The sequence below is a fragment of the Maniola hyperantus genome, chromosome 24 (genome assembly GCF_902806685.2).
Source record: "Maniola hyperantus chromosome 24, iAphHyp1.2, whole genome shotgun sequence".
NCBI lineage: Eukaryota > Metazoa > Arthropoda > Insecta > Lepidoptera > Nymphalidae > Maniola > Maniola hyperantus.
This window is the reverse complement of record NC_048559.1, coordinates 406,359-423,054: the sequence shown is the minus strand read 5'-3', so window position 1 is coordinate 423,054 and position 16,696 is coordinate 406,359. Positions and strand designations below refer to the sequence as shown.

The following is a 16,696-nucleotide window of genomic DNA, read 5'->3' as shown; positions in this document are numbered from 1 at the left end:
CAATCTATTTTTTCCCCTTTCTTCTCCAACTAAGCGTCAGGCTTGTGCTAGGAGTAGATACGACAATAGTGCAACTGGCGGGGTTTGAACCGTTCGACCTTTCGGTTTTCAGTCCACTCCTTTACCGGTTGAGCTATTGAGGCTCTAAAGTTCGGTAATCTATATTTATAAGGTAATACGTTCCCTAAAAGCATAATAATAATATCCCCCAAAACCCGTAGTATATGATATTAGTTCCCATAACTCGCGTATGTAAATCGAAGCTCGGTAGGGAATACATTTACCCAATTGAATGCCGGCCTAACGAACGGGCGATACAGAATCGATATAGAACACGATACATCGATGCATCGATACTGAATTTATATCGTGTAGTCCGCTCTCGTAAAGCTAACTGTTATCTCAAACTAACATAGGATTTACATGTTAACTTTGTTATAACGTCCATTTAGTAGGGATTGTTTTAGAATGAAAATATAGTGAACTAGATGATGTCCGCTACTTCATTCGCGTGAATTTAGGTTTTAAAAATCCCGTGGGAACTCTTTGATTTCCGGGATAAAAGTAGCTTATGTCACTCTCCAGGTCTTTAACTATACCCATGCAAAAAATCATGTCCATTCATTGCTCCGTTGCGACGTGATTGAAGGACAAACCAACAAACAAACACGCTTTCACATTTATAATATGGGTACCCTACCACCCTACCGGCAAAGCCGTGCCGCCAAGCGATTTAGCGTTCCGGTACGATGCCGTGTAGATACCAAAGGGGTACGGGTTTAATAAAAACTGCCATATCCCTTCCAGGTTAGCCCGCTATCATCTAAGACTGCATCATCACTTACCATCAGGTGAGATTGCAGTCAAAGTCTAACTTCACTTACCATCAGGTGAGATTGCAGTCAAAGTCTAACTTGTATCTGAATAAATAAAAAAAAAAAACCTACTGATTTTGATACTGAATAAATTATTTGAATTTTGAATTTTGAGAACCAAACTAAATATGAACGGAAAGCGCTGTAGTACCGCTCTTAAGCAAAATACAGCGTTCAATACACTTGCTCGCAAAGTAGACGGTTTATCCATTGTCAGGCCAATAAACGCAAATCGTGTATTATTTCCTTAGCCAACACGCTACTACTGTCATTTAATGGCTGCCATTAAAGATAAAGACAAAATGGAACGATATTGCGGTTGTATAGAAGCAGCAAGGATAAACAAGATATAATTGATAACTGTCTTTATCAAATATCTAAATCTAAGGAAAGAGTATGTGCTGAACAAAACATTGGCGTCGATTCTGTTGTTTTTCTCCAAACTTAATTTAGAGTATTTGCATCCTTTTCTTTTTAATATTTTTAAAAAAGAACGGAACATGAATTTTACATTTAAAGACTCTAAATTTTTGTGCACGCTACAATTTTAAACTATACTCTCGCGACTGGCAGCTAAAGTCACGAGGTTCGACGGCTCTAAATTAAATTTAAAACTGTCAAACTGTCTGTCCTTTTCATATTATGTAAGAGGAGGATGCGAATGCTCTAAAATTTAGAGTTGTGCTCAGAATCAGTACCATTGGCATTCTCATAAAATCTGCTGGGTTGTGTCTACCGCAATCGTCAAGAAATTCTGCCCTTTGATTGGTTGATTCGCTGTTTACATTTTTTCACAGCCAATCAAAGGTCAGAATTCTTGACGATTGCGATAGCCATGAAATGGTTATTCTTACACAATTGGGGGGCTGGTCTCCTGGTACATCCTGGTTTCTCACTCCTCCTTCATCTTACGATGCTTTTTCTTGCGCCTCTCGTCGGTTTCACGCGTAGCCTCTTGTCGTTCACCATCTACATCTTTTCTAAAGTATACAATACGATAATAATGATCTCCTAGCGCATCTTCTCTCGCTCCTCCTCCATCTTGCAATGCTTCTTTTTGCACCTCTCCTCGGCTTCACGGATGAACTCTGCTATCACGTCCCACCTCTTACTTCTACACTACAATACAAATTTCACTGACCTTGTCCCTGATCTCTTGGCGCATTTTCTCTCGCTCCTCCTCCATCTTGCGATGCTTCTCCTTGCGCCTCTCCTCGGCTTCACGGATGGCCTCTTGCCGCTCACGTTCCGCCTCTTCCTCCTTTTCCTTATCGTCGCTGTCATCGCCATCACCGCCTACTGCACCTGTAACAAATACACAAAATCCCATTAATCTAAATATGTAAAAGGAAAAGACTGACTGACTAACTGACTCGCTGATCTATTATATCAACGCATAGCTGAAACTACTGGACGGATTGGGCTAAAATTTGGCATGCAGATAGATAAATGACGTAGGCATCCCGTCAATTTGAGCCCATCTGCGTGCGTCAATGAAAGTCTGAATGACGGAGGGGCCTCGCAAACATGATTGCAGGAACTATTTGAGTTTGAGCTGCGAAATTAAAGGACGCGTGTCTGCCAGCCGCGCTCAACAGGGATGACACCTTTTTTCGTCATAAAATCCTTCAGATACTATGAAAACTTTGGTCAAAGGTCAGGTTTTAAACTATACCCATGCAAAAATCACGTCAATCCGTTGCTCCGTTGCGACGTGATTGAAGAACAAACCAAGAAACCAATAAACAAACACACTTTCACATTTATAATTGGGGTAGTGATGGCTTTCGACCGCTGCAAACTGGTCTATACCGGTCCTATCCAACCCGCCAGCAGTAAAGAGCCCAAGATAGCAAAAAAAACCTATAATCGTAATTCTAAAGGCAGTATTTTATTCTTCATTTAAGCAGCGCACGTCAATTTGAGCCCATCTGCGAGACTCAATGGGAGTCTGAGTGACGGCGGGCCCTCGCAAACTTGATTGCAGGAACTGTTTTAGTTGGAGCTGTAAAATTAGAGGAGGTGTCTGCCAGCCGCGCTCAAGGGGAGGACTATTTCTTTTCGAGGAAAATTTCGGTAAAAAGATAAAGGCGATGATAATTTAGTCATTTGTTCATATGACATTATTATTTACATTCTTATTGCAGCGGTTTAAAAATATTTACAATTTGATTTTATTATATTACACCATCGCGACCCGCATTGTATTATATTACACCGCACTGGCTCATTGCTGGGGATGGGTCCTCTCGGAGAGGAGATCTGTGCTTAGTAGAGAGCTGGCAGGTTGATGATGATGATGATACGGATGATAGCTAATATAATAAGCGCTCTATAATAATATTCGCAAACCAAGTGGTTTATTCATCTGCTTTTATTAAACCCCAGCCCGGACTGTTGTAAACAAGCCCTACACATCTGCCTCCACCGGCGGTTTACAACAGTACCCGTAGTACAAGATTTTACGTCTCACCAAACCAAACCAAATTCGAGAGTCGAAATACTTCCGCGTTACAGTAAACTGGATCTTAAATGCCTTGTTTTAAAGCTCAAGTTTGTCTACACTTCTACAGCCAGCGCTCCAAGCGGAAACATTGCGAAATTAAAATCAGTGGCATTGAATATTTGACTTCAATTCAAGGCTGTTTAGGTCCATTTTACTGTAACGCGGAAATATTTCGACTCTCGAATTTGGTTTCGTTTGGTGAGACGTAAAATCTTGTACTACGGGTACAGTGTTTACAACGAATTTTTGTAGCAAACAAGTGTTTACACTGTTGTAAACCGCCGGTGGAGACCGATGCGAAGGGTTTGTTTACAACAGTCTGGCTGGGATTTGGAGCTTCAATATCAGGGACATATTTCTATTATCAATCTCATCTGATCATTAGTCTATAGAATAAAGAATTCGTAGTACATAATATAGTTAACAGTTTTTAACCGCTGCAAACTGGTCTGTACCGGTCCTGTCCGACCGATTGGAATCCAACCCGCCAGCAGTCGTTCAAAAATCCATTACACGTCAATATAAGCATTTCCCTCGCGACGCCCGGGCGCCTCGGAATCCAGAGCCCTATTTTCCAATAGGGTGACTTTTAAAAGGTTTTTATCGGCGCGCAGGCTTTGCTGCTCTGGCCTGTGGACTGTGGACGTGACAATAAAATCTAATAGCAGCGTTATCACGTTAACATATTAGCGTAATAAATATCATATTTATTAGGTAGGTAATATAGATAGTAGAAATTGTAACTGCAGTGAAAACGTATGTGAAGTTATGAACCATCTACTATTATTAGATCAAAGATATAATTTCTGTAAGCAATTAATGTAGATAAGCTCTACAAAGTTTAAAATATTAAAAAAGAAAGTACAACTAGTTTTTAGTTGATCCCTTTAACTGTGGCATTAATCATTAGTATACTAGCTGATGCCCGCGACTTCGTACGCGTGGATTTAGGTTTTTAAAAATCCTGTGGAACTCTTCAATTTTCCGGGATAAAAAAGCCTATGTCCTTCCCCGGTTTGCAAGCTACCTCTGTACCAAATTTCGTCAAAATCGGTTGAACGGTTAAGCCGTGAAAAGCTAGCAGACAGACAGACAGACAGACACACTTTCGCATTTATAATATTAGTATGGATATGGATTATGTGATTAATATTATAATGCATACGATGTATGATTTGTGTCTCATAGGTATTGCAAAGCAGCTCTATTCAACATCCAAACTTCCAAACTAAGTGTTCTATAACTAAAACAATCTATCGAAAGAAACGGAAGAAAGAAAAATCGAACTTCTAATCAAACCCGAGAAGCATAAATAATACAAATCTCTACTTAAACCAGATTCTCGGAACCAAAAAAAGTCGTAAATTTTAATCAATATTAGTTTACCATTTGAAGTTCGCCGAATTCATAATTTTATTCAAAGTTAAAGGAATCCATTTCTTCTGAGCATTCGAAAAATTCATTATTATTCAAATTCCCGGGTGAATATTCAGGGTCTTATATTTAATTAAGCATCCAAGACTTCCCGACGCGATGCCAGAGAAGTCTATATTTCTTTTTCGGTAGCGATAGCAGAAAAATACAAACAAACGTCAAATCAACAGATAAAATTCTTTCATATTTTTTCATTTAATATTCTTTCTGTAAATGTTTATGAGTTTGTTTGTGTAAATATAATAATCAAAATCTCGAGATTGATTACAATTTTTTGATCACTAAAGGCTCGGCTGCAAAGCAAGGATATCTCATAAATAGAATAGTTTAGAATTCGGTAATAATGGAATTCGCATAATTTCGGTTTTATATTATGTAAAATTATTCTTATGTGCTCAATACTGAAAATAATCCAAAACTTTTTACCCAAAACCAAAAAATTAAGACCTTTTAATTGGCTTAGATTTATTTATCAGAATCAATCCACAAGTAAAATCTAGTTGTGAAAGATCGACTTAAATTAAACTCATTTGAAATATCGTAATCCCTTAGTCAATTTCATAGACATGTACGAAACGAAGCCTTCTCGTTTCTATTTGGAAACGCTAGGAATGGAGCCCGACATCAATTTCCCCTCCACTATGATATGGGTAGGTACTTTCAAGTCAATGTATAGGTATTTTCTAGGAAAGTGCACTATATCTTAGCCTGCATCATCAGTGCACTTGTCTGCAAGAAGGTCTGATTGCAGACAAGCGCTAGTTTATAAATTAAAAAAAAACTGTATATTTCCTTTTTGCAAAAACATCTAATTATTAAATTCTATGCAAGTAATCAAATATGGCAGAAATACGTGACACGTTAAGGGGTATAGGGTAGGGGGGTAGGGGGGGTATGGGTAAGGGGGTAGGGGGTAGGGAGAGACGGAATGTCAGCCACATCTTGATCACTTGGTAATGGCAGCGTGTTAATGGCGGGTATTGAATGCCTACAATAAATTGGATCTCATACTTGAGGAATTCGTTTAATATAGCCTTGTACCGACAGCACAAAAAGCACTTTGCGAGGAAAATATAATGGGTAAAATATTCAGAACCTTTTGGAACAACGAGTGAATTCATTTATATGGTTATTTGATTGAAATATAATAATAAAATAATAGTTTATCTCGCATTCTGAATTCTTGTTCAAATTTTTGAGGGTTAGGACTTCTTCCATCGATCACACAATGGTGAACCCTAAATCAACGTGCGTAGGCCTGTGCATCACCTAACTTTACTTTTTTGTAACATTTTTTTTTTTTAATTTTTTATTATGGAACACAAACAGCTTTTACATTTTTACTTAGCTACTTATTTCTAGTTTTGACATATGCCTATTAAGTGTTCACTCATTTACATTATATCTATTGAATTTTGTGCAGGAGTTAGTTAGGTTAGTAGTTACATTAAATTAAATTATAATGAGTTAGTTTGTTATGAAGTGGTTACAAACAAAGTATAATATAATTCTAATCATGCTAAACCTACATATGATTATTTAAACTTTTTTATTTCAGCTAAAAATTTACCAAATTTGTGTTGAAAATGATTTAATTGTACATATTTCTTATTATATATATCGCATGTCCTCACTAAAAATCTATTATGGCCATAGTTCGTGTTAATACGTGGAAGACTAAAGGTTTTTACATTCCGTCTGGACAATCGCGGTACAGAGTACATTATTTTACTTAGTAAATAAGGGGTTTCAATAAGACCATTTACAATTTTATACAAGAAGATTTGATCCTTGTGTATGTTATATTTGATTTTGTTGTGTTTAAGATTATTTTGCCGACCGTACCGTACAGCAGCCAGGTTCAAACACGTTCAATAGTGGACGTGCCTATGGTAATGTGTAATAATGGAGGATTCCTCCACTGAGTCGGCGCTGCCTTCTGCCTGCCTGTCTTTATACGCACAATAAAGCCTGGCAACCTTTGCGAGATGGATTGCCATTTCAAAAACCGTATGTGTGCTTTACTTTCAAAATTTTTTTGGAGGCCAAAGGTGAATATGTAAATGTACAGTACGCGACCGAAAGTGATGAACATCGGCCATTAGAGTGACATTTCAGGTTTGTAGAGCGTTGTCCCTGTCACTCATACCCGCATATGACGTTTTGTCGGGCTCAACGACCGACACAGTGTTCTACAAATCTGCTATCTCCTTCTGAAGATCGATGAATTAAAAAGACAATGCCCATTGAAGTATGAATAAATTATGTATTGTCTTCAAAATTGTTGTATCACGATCAAATCAAATTCTATCAGTTCAATGACATCATCAGAATATTTGTAGAAAAAAATAACGAAAACGGTTTCCGCATTTCAGAAATATTAACCATAAAAAATGACAATATTATGTGGTTAGGCTCAGCTACAAAGTAAAAAAAGGGTCTGTATCTAAAGGCTTAATAAAACAGTCAGTTTCAGATTTTTTAATCCTAAAATAAATATTAATGAAACTTTCGTTTTTCGTTTCGTTTTTACCCTGGAGAACCGTTCTCCGTTGTGACGTGATTGATGGAATAACCAATAAACCAACAAACAAACACACTTTGAAATTAAATCAAATCAAATAATTTGTTCAAAATAGGTAATAATTTCACTTTTTGATTGTCAGTTATTGTTGGATTTGTAATATAATAATAGTGGTGATAATATTTACCTAAACTCAAAACTAAAGCTTCGAGGGTTCCAAACGCCCCCAGGTCTGAGAAGAGCCCAAAACAAACTCAGCCGGGTTTTTTTTTATTACCAAAGTGGTTCGATAAGATATTTATCCACTAAATCTAATTCCTCATTATTAAGTTGCAGTGGTTTTCACCTGCTTGACATTTCATCATCATCATGATCAACCCATTGTCGGCTCACTACAGAGCACGGGTCTCCTCTCAGAAACCATGTGCGGATTGGTAGACTTCACAGACCTTTGAGAGCATTATGGAAAACTCTCAGGTATGCAGGTTTCCTTACGATGTTTTCCTTCACCGTTAAAGCGAGTGACATTTAATTAGGTACTTAAAACGCACATAACTCCGAAAAGTTAGAGGTGCGTGCCCGGGATCGTACCCCCGATCTACGATTAGAAGGCGGACGTCCTAACCACTAGGCTATCACAGCTTTCCATTGACAGCTTGACATTTGGTAATGATTTAATACACTTTGTCTTTTTCCCATTGAGTAGCAGGTTTCGCATTTCATAATATGGGTAGCGATAGAAGCTAGTAGAAGTAGTAATATCTAGTAGGTAATACAGCGCAACAGAAAGTTCCCTCAGACAAGTCAATAAGACTCCAGTTATAATTGAGTTGCAGCCCTCACGCCCTGACGCCCTGACGCCCTGACGCCCTGACGCCCTGACGCCCCGACTAGACAACTTTGATCTGAAACACAACACGAACTGCTAACCTGATTGTGAAGGCAATAATTGGAATCAAATCTTGTTAGATAATTCTGCTGTTTTGAACAAATAAATGAGTTTATTTTGACAGCTTTCTATCGCCTAACCAAATATTCACAGCCCTTTCACACGGCGTCCAGTTTGTTGCAGGATCTGCAAAAAACTGGACGCCGTGTGAAAGGGCTGTGAGGGTGCAATTCGGTGCTTCCTTTATACAAACGAAGGAGGGTGATTACTACATTATTTGATATGGTACGCTCAAAACTGAATATTATATCGGTTTGTCTTACAATTATCTAGTTTCATCGACATAATATTATAAACCATTAGAAAAAATATGGCTTTTCAAGTTACGAGCCTCGAAATATTCCTATTTTAACACTAAATTTATGTCAACAACACCCTTAAAATTTTAAACTTTAAGTTTGAAAGTTTAAGTGTGTTTGTTTGTCCTTCAATCACGTCACAACGGAGCAACAGATTGACGTTATTTTTGGCGTGGGTATACCTATTAGTTAAAGACCTGGAGAGTGCCATAGGCTACTTTTAATCACGGAAAGTTAAAGAGTTTCCACGGGATTTTTCAAAACTTAAATGCACGCGACAAAGTTATTGTCATCGTCTAGTAATCCATACTTGCATACTAATATTATTAATGCAAAAGTGTGTCTGTCTGTCTGTCTACTAGATTTTCATGGCCCATCCATGCAACCGATATTGACGAAATTTAGTACAGCGATAGCTTGCATCCCGGGGAAGGACATAGGCTACTTTTTATCCCGGAAAATCAAAAAGTTCCCGCGGGATTTTTAATAACCTAAATCCACGCGGACGAAGTCGTTGGCGACATCTAGTAATAAACATAAATAAGCATTAATGAGCTGTTAATCCGTGACGCTTATTAGCCAATCAAAGCGCTCCAATTTTGCAGACATGTGATCTCAAAACCTTTGGGTTACCTTATTAACCCATATCCGGCAAATTCCATGACACAGATATTAACGCCCTCTGCTGCGAAGTAGGCCGCACATAATTTGTTTACAAAAACGTATTACGTACGAAATCATAAATATCTTATTACTTACGACGTAAACAGACTCGTAAAATCTCTTGAACGAGATCACTTAATACGTGGGCATTATGGTGTTGTAACAGTACCCGTAGTACAAGATTTTACGTCTCACCAAACGTTGCTAGAATTCGAGAGTCGAATCACAGTAACATCAAAGTAAAATAGACCTAAAGAGCCTTGAATTGAAGTCAAATATTCAATGCCACTGATTTTAATTTCGCAATGTTTCCGCTTGGAGCGCTGGCTGTAGAAGTGTAGACAAACTTGAGCTTTAAAACAAGGCGCTTAAGATCCAGTTTACTGTAACGCGGAAGTATTTCGACTCTCGAATTTGGTTTGGTTTGGTGAGACGTAAAATCTTGTACTACGGGTACAGAAGAGAACAAAGCGAACAGAATGTTTATATTATGTATAACAAGTGTATAGCGTACAAAACATCATTTATTTAAAGTCGGTTGGTACTATTGTACACTTTTTGATGGACAATTTTTGGATTTGTAATATCAAATCGTCGTGATAATTAATTACGTATAAACTAATTTTTTTTCACTAATAATAATATATTCATAATATGTCACTAATCTATACTATTATATAAAGAGGTAATGTCGTTAAGTTTGTTTGTGGGGGGTAATCTTTGGAACTACTGAACCGATTTTAAAAATTCTTTCACCAGTAGAAAGCTACATTATTCCTGAGTGACATAGGCTATACGGGATCTTTAAAAACCTAAATCTACGCGGGCGAAGCCGCGGGGATCAGCTAGTATATAAAATAATCTAAATATATAAAATGAAAAGGACTGACTTACTAACTGACTGATCTATCAACGCACAGCTACTAGACCGATCGGGGTGTTTGCTTAGTAGGTAAACTTACTTAGTAACTAACTTACTTACTTACTTAGTAAACCAGGAGGGTTAAGACGACTTTCAAAAAAAACAAATCTTACAAATCTAACACGTATGGTGTTAGATTTGTAAGATTTGTCAGACCATCAATAAGAGTAATTTATTACCTATTTTGAATAAATCATTTGACTTTGACTTTGACTTTGAAACTTTGCGATAGGTAGATTTTTTTAATTTTTTTTTTTTATTCAGATACAAGTTAGCCCTTGACTGCAATCTCACCTGGTGGTAAGTGATGATGCAGTCTAAGATGATAGCGGGCTAACCTGGAAGGGGTCTGGCAGTTTTTATTAAACCCATACCCCTTTGGTTTCTACACGGCATCGTACCGGAACGCTAAATCACTTGGCGGCACGGCTTTGCCGGTAGGGTGGTAACTAGCCACGGCCGAAGCCTCCCACCAGACTAGCTAGGTATAGCTATTCCAAGTCTGTAGGCGGCAAGACCTAGCTATAATATGTATCGTGTCATGTGACCAAGTGAGATCGGACAATCTATCAACGTTTGCGAGTTTTCAAAGTAGTGCCACTTCTGGTTTACTACGTGTCAGCAAACAGTGCGGTTGGCACGTGGCACGTGGCACGGGGCACGGTGCAAGCTCTATTAATAGACCAATCGATATTCGCGTCTGTAACGCGCGGCCTGCCGCATATACCTTGCTGTCTACCGATACACTCACTTTAAGTAGCTATGTTATTTTTGCATACATTTTTAAGAAAACTAGCTTATTCCCGCGACTTCGTCCGCGTCGACTACATAAATTTCAAACCTGTTTTAGGGGTTGAATTTGCAAAATTTCTTTCTTAGCGGATGTCATAATAGGTAGCTGCATACCAAGTCCAGTAGTTTGAGCTGTGTGTTGATAGATCAGTCAGTCAGTCAGCTTTTCCTTGTTACGTGGACGATACAAATTTAAATTCCCTAGTTTACCCCCTTAGAAACATGAAGTTCAGTAGGCAGGTAGGGCTTTTATATCATACGTTAAGGTAAAAATCCAAAACCGTGAATTTATGGTTTCATCACAAAAAAATGGGTTCAAGAACAAATAATAATTAGTATTTTTCAAAGTAAAATTGTATACTAAGTGCAGTATCATATGAAAAAGCTCTACTTGTACATTCTTAGACATATTTTTTTTTATTTTATGTATAATAAGTTTTTGATTTGTAGTGCAAAATGACGAAAAAATACGACCGTAGTACGGAACCCTCAATGCGCGAGTCTGACTCGCACTTGGCCAGATTTTAATGCTATGTAATGGTATCAGCTATTCAGAAATTAAATCTTCAAAGGCAGTGTCACAAATCAATTCAACAACTTTAACCCTAATTTTCATTTCAAATTACTTCTCGAATAGTCTCCAACTCGACTTGAACTCGCCTACTTTAGGACTTATTAGTTGTGAACTTTGCGAATTGTTAAAATAACTGTAATTATGTTGGGAACCTTTGTCTCGAGGTGCCACTTTGGGAACCATTTCTTGTTAACGAAATTTCTTGTCTTTTGTTCCCAATACGATAAAAGACTTACCTAAAGAAACGTAGAAAAGACTTCTCTATCTTGTAATTGCATCTTTTACTAATTATATCACTTAGGTCCATTATTACTGAATGTTATATTCATAAAATTCAAAAAAATTATTCAAAATAAGTAATAAATTACACTTTTTGATTGTCGATTGTTGGATTTGTAAGATATAGTGGTGATAATTATCACGCAAACTTAAAATAAAGCTACGAGGGTTCCAAACGCGCCCAGGTCTGAGAAGAGCCCACAAACTAAGCCGGGTATTCTTTTTATACTTTTTTAACACCTAGTCAGAGTGCCAAACGGGACCCTATTACTAAGCCTCCATTGTCCGTTCGTCCGTCCGTATGTTTATCTATCAGCGGACTGTATCTCATGAACCGTAATAGGTAACGAGTTGAAATTTTCACGGAGTATGTATTTTTATTGCCGCTATAAATGAAAAAATTCAAAATAGCAACCACGTAAATTAAAAAAATTAAAAAGTACACTTTGTGCGATGGTACGGAACCTTTCGTTTCCAACCTGACCCGTTTTTTTTAAACTAGAGGATGTAAATTGTAATCCCAAGACAATGTTTCTAAGTTCCAGGTTTGTTCGTAGCAATTGTAGCACCACGTCGTTGCTACGCCGTAGCAGTCACGTAGCAGTAATGTGTTAGTGAAGTTACAGAGTTGTTTGGTATAGTACGCGACAGGTCGAGATAGCAATCGGGGTGGAGACGCCCCGCACACCCGCACAGTTCCCGCGCTACCCCGGTGCGGGATAGCGCGGTTGACGTGCGAGTGTGTCGGGCGTCTCTCTGCCTCATACCCCGATTGCCATCTCGATCTGTCGCGTGCTATACTCTGTTATAAAATATTTTGTTTGTAGAGAGTCTACTCGTCGATATTTTATTGCTCACAAGTTGTTATTAGGATACTACTACGTTGTGAGGCTTTCAACTGCGTAGAATTTAAATATAACATCGATCATAAAACTGCTAGACTAAGGTTGAATATCGTTTGCACATCATAAAACTACAAGGTCTATTTTCGTTTACAAAACCTATATCCGAACCACATCGGCAGATTGACGTGACGTACTCGACGATTCGGAACTTATTCGGAAACACTTGTTTGTTTGAATAAAAACTCTTGCAATTTCTATTTCAAAATTTATTCATATTTATCTGTCCACTAGCTGATGCATGTGACTTCGTCCAAGTTCATATAGATTCTCAAAAATCCCGTGGCAACTCTTTGATTTTCCGGGATAAAAAGTAGCCTCTTCAGGTCTTCAATTACATCCATGTATAAAATCAGGTCAACCCATTAGTCCGACGCGGCATGATTGAAAGACAAACCAAACCAATAAACCAACAAACAAACATATTATATATTTCGCATTTATAATATGGATATAGTTTTGTGTAACTACTTTAGCATTTATTAATTTACGACTACGGATGTAATTTTTTTATTTACCCTCATTTATTTAATCTTTTGACCACCACGCTGTTGCAGATTGGTAGACACCTTTAAGAGCGTTATGAAGAACTCTTAGGCACGCAGTTTTTCTCACGATGTTTTCCTCCACCATTAAAGCAAGGGATATATTTTAATGGTATTAAACGCACACAACTCCGAAAAGTTCGAGATGAATTCCCCGGATCGAACCCTGGACTTCCTGAATAGGAGGTTGAAGTCTTCACCACGAAGCTATCGCCTACTTATGATTCATCATATTATAACAATTGAAAAATTCTAAAACAGTTGTCTATAAAACACTCAATTGTAAACCCCAAGACAATCCTAAGCTCTGTCGTAGCGCGTGCTACATGCTACGGTGTAGCACTGCGTAGCCAAGTCACGTAGCATCTACGTGATATTGAAGACACTAGATTCTCTTATTCCCTTTGCAAAGATTTGCTTCGTAATCTTTTCGCATTCACGTCACATGAAGCGAAGCTTCTTAACGGACTTTCGGGAAGGGGATCTCATTCATAAAAAAATTGTCAAGTGCGAGTCAGACTCGCACACGAAGGGTTCTGCACCATCGTATAAGAAATCTTCAAGTGATGGTCGGAAACACAAAATTTTACTTTTTTGTGGTTCACCACCACAAACAGTTTTCAATTTTGTTCCTTTACTTGTGCTATAAGACATTTCTAATACCGTAAATAAAACAAAAGGATCGAACCCCCGACAATCTGAATAGAAGGCTGACGTCTTAACCATTAGACTATCACCACTCATTTCATTTATAAAGCCTTCTTAAAATTCAATCGAGAATTTTATCTAAGCGTATTAATAAAAATTCTAATTACTATACAAGAATCCTCTTGGAGTTAATTAAAAACAGCGAAACTCCCGCGGGAGAGGGGTAGCGGGTGGAGGGGCGGAAGGGGGGGGGGGAGCTATCGCACTCGAAGCAATTTTTATTTAGTTTAATTCAATCTGTCTTGTCAGTCAACCGAGGAAGTCAATTTACATTTTGCTCAATACGTTTCTATTTAGGTCATCGACGTTGCTTACTTAATTCTCAGTACAATACGATTACACCTGTAAGTTTTACTCACGTAAGTAGCTTACGTAATTTATTTACAACTATATGATGCCCACAACTTCGTCCGCGTGGATTTAGGTTTTTAAAAAATCCCGTGGAAACTCCTTGATTTTCCGGAATAAAAAGGAGCCTATTTCTTTCCCCGGGATGTAAGCTAACTCTGTACCAAATTTCATCAAAATCGGTTGAACTGTTGGGCCGTGAAAAGCTAGCAGACAGACAGATAGACAGACAAACTTTCGCATTTATAATATTAGTATAGGCTAGCTTATGCCTGCGACTTCGTCGGCGTATGGGGTACTTTAGGGGTTGAACAGCTATCTGCAATCTGCATGCCAAATTTCAGCCCAATCCGTAAAGCAGTTTGAGGAGTGCATTGATAGATCAGTCAGTCAGTAAGTCAATCAGTCAGTCAGTTTTTCCTTTCATAAATTAAGACTAGTTTATGCTCGCAACTTCGTCCGCGTGTACTACAAAAATTTCAAACCCATATTTCACCCCCTTAGGGGTTAAATTTTCAAAAATCGTTTCTTAGCGGATGCCTACGCTAAGATGCTGAAATCACTTCGCATCGGAAAGCGCAGCGTTGGAAGACCCCCCCACTAGCTGCACGGAATCAGGCGAGTCACAGGGTGCCGCTGGATGGCGGCGGCGTAAGACCGTGGCACGTGGAAGTCAATACAAGGGACCTATGTCCAGCTGTGGACGTCTGTCGGTTGTTGTTCCCGATGATGATGTCGTCAAACCACAAAATAAGCCCAAAATCATTTACTTTAGATTTTTGTGTATTTACATCAAAAAGTGTAGCCCACATCTCCGTAAAATCACATAAAATGATATACTGTTGTTATTATATCAGCTTGACCGCGGCAAATAACAGCCGACATATTTCACCGGACATGGAGGGGAGGGGGGGGGGGGGGGGGGGGGAGGGTGCAATAACTCATGGGGTTGATAAAATCACGTAGTGCGGTACGAGGGTCAGTCTCTGATACGCTCAATATTGTAAACAAATATTTACTGCATGTACCGTTTAACGCACGGGGTATTATAAGGTTATTATAATATTTTGTCGTTCAAACACGACTGGTTTTTACGTCATATTATAAAACTTATAAATTTGTCCAACCAATTATTTATTAAGGATGTATAAAAGGCTTTTTTATTTTTATTTATTTATTTATTTATAGCTAGGGGCGGAATTTGGAAACTCGGGGTCTTGCAGTATAGTGGTAAAAAGATAAGGGGGGAATAAGGTCGAAAAACTCCTGAGCACACTCTCCGAAAATCCTGTAAAACACCGATAGCCGGCAACCTCACGGCGGTGACCAAGCCTAGCTCAAGAACCATGCGGACGAAGTAGCGGACATCAACTAAAAATAACAATATCTTTTGCTGTATTTTTCTACATGAAGTAAATCTAAAAAAACAAGCTCTTGTACTTTGCGGTTGCACCAAGAAATAAGTACGATAAAAAGAAAAATAAATAAAAGTAATATAATAGGATTAAAAGGCTATCATTCTGTCTAGATTTGCTCCTTATGTTGGGATCCATCTTTTATTTCATTAAAAGTGCCAGCTGCGTCACAACTGTTGCCATTTTATTTCTATTTCTTTCTTTTTAAGGTTCCGTATACGAAGGCTGCCAACGGGACCTAATACTAAGGTGCCATCTCCACGGAGGAGAGAATCGCGGCGATAGACTCGCGGTGACGATTATTCGATTTTATCGATTTAACTGAAAATTAATTCATCACCCCTATTACAAATGTGAAAGTGTGTTTGTTTGTTGGTTTGATGGTTTGTTGGTTTGTCCTTCAATCACGTCGTAACGGAGCAACCGATTGACATTTTTTTTATCGAATTTTGTGACACGGCGAGAGTATTGTCCCGATTTTCTCGTCCGTAGAAATGGCACCTAACCTCCGCTGGCTTGTCACCCGTCCTCCTTACCCGTAGTACAAGATTTTACGTCTCACCAAACCAAACCAAATTCGAGAGTCGAAATACTTCCGCGTTACAGTAAAATGGACCTAAACAGCCTTGAATTAAAGTCAAATATTCAATGCCACTGATTTTAATTTCGCAATGTTTCCGCTTGGAGCGCTGGCTGTAGAAGTGTAGACAAACTTGAGCTTTAAAACAAGGCATTTAAGATCCAGTTTACTGTAACGCGGAAGTATTTCGACTCTCGAATTTGGTTTGGTTTGGTGAGACGTAAAATCTTGTACTACGGGTACCTGTCTGTATATCTTTACGTCTGTCATCTCATGCACGGAAATAGGTAGAGAGTTGAAATTTTCACAAAGCGTCTAGTTCTATTGCCGCTATAACATCAAATAAAAATTTATAAATGGCCGACATGCAATTTAAAAATA

At 38.3% G+C, this 16,696-nt stretch overlaps 1 protein-coding gene across 2 annotated transcripts in view; it reads right to left on the bottom strand.

Annotated features, from left to right (window-relative positions):
* The window catches only part of cpx (synaptic transmission protein complexin), a 271,344-nt gene that overhangs the window by 28,415 nt on the left and 226,233 nt on the right, over nucleotides 1-16,696 (bottom strand). For both annotated transcript variants that reach the window (XM_034981445.2, XM_034981446.2), the window contains one exon: nucleotides 2,017-2,180. In XM_034981445.2, the coding sequence (XP_034837336.1) occupies nucleotides 2,017-2,180 (164 nt within the window). The remainder of the gene's footprint in view (nucleotides 1-2,016; nucleotides 2,181-16,696) is intronic.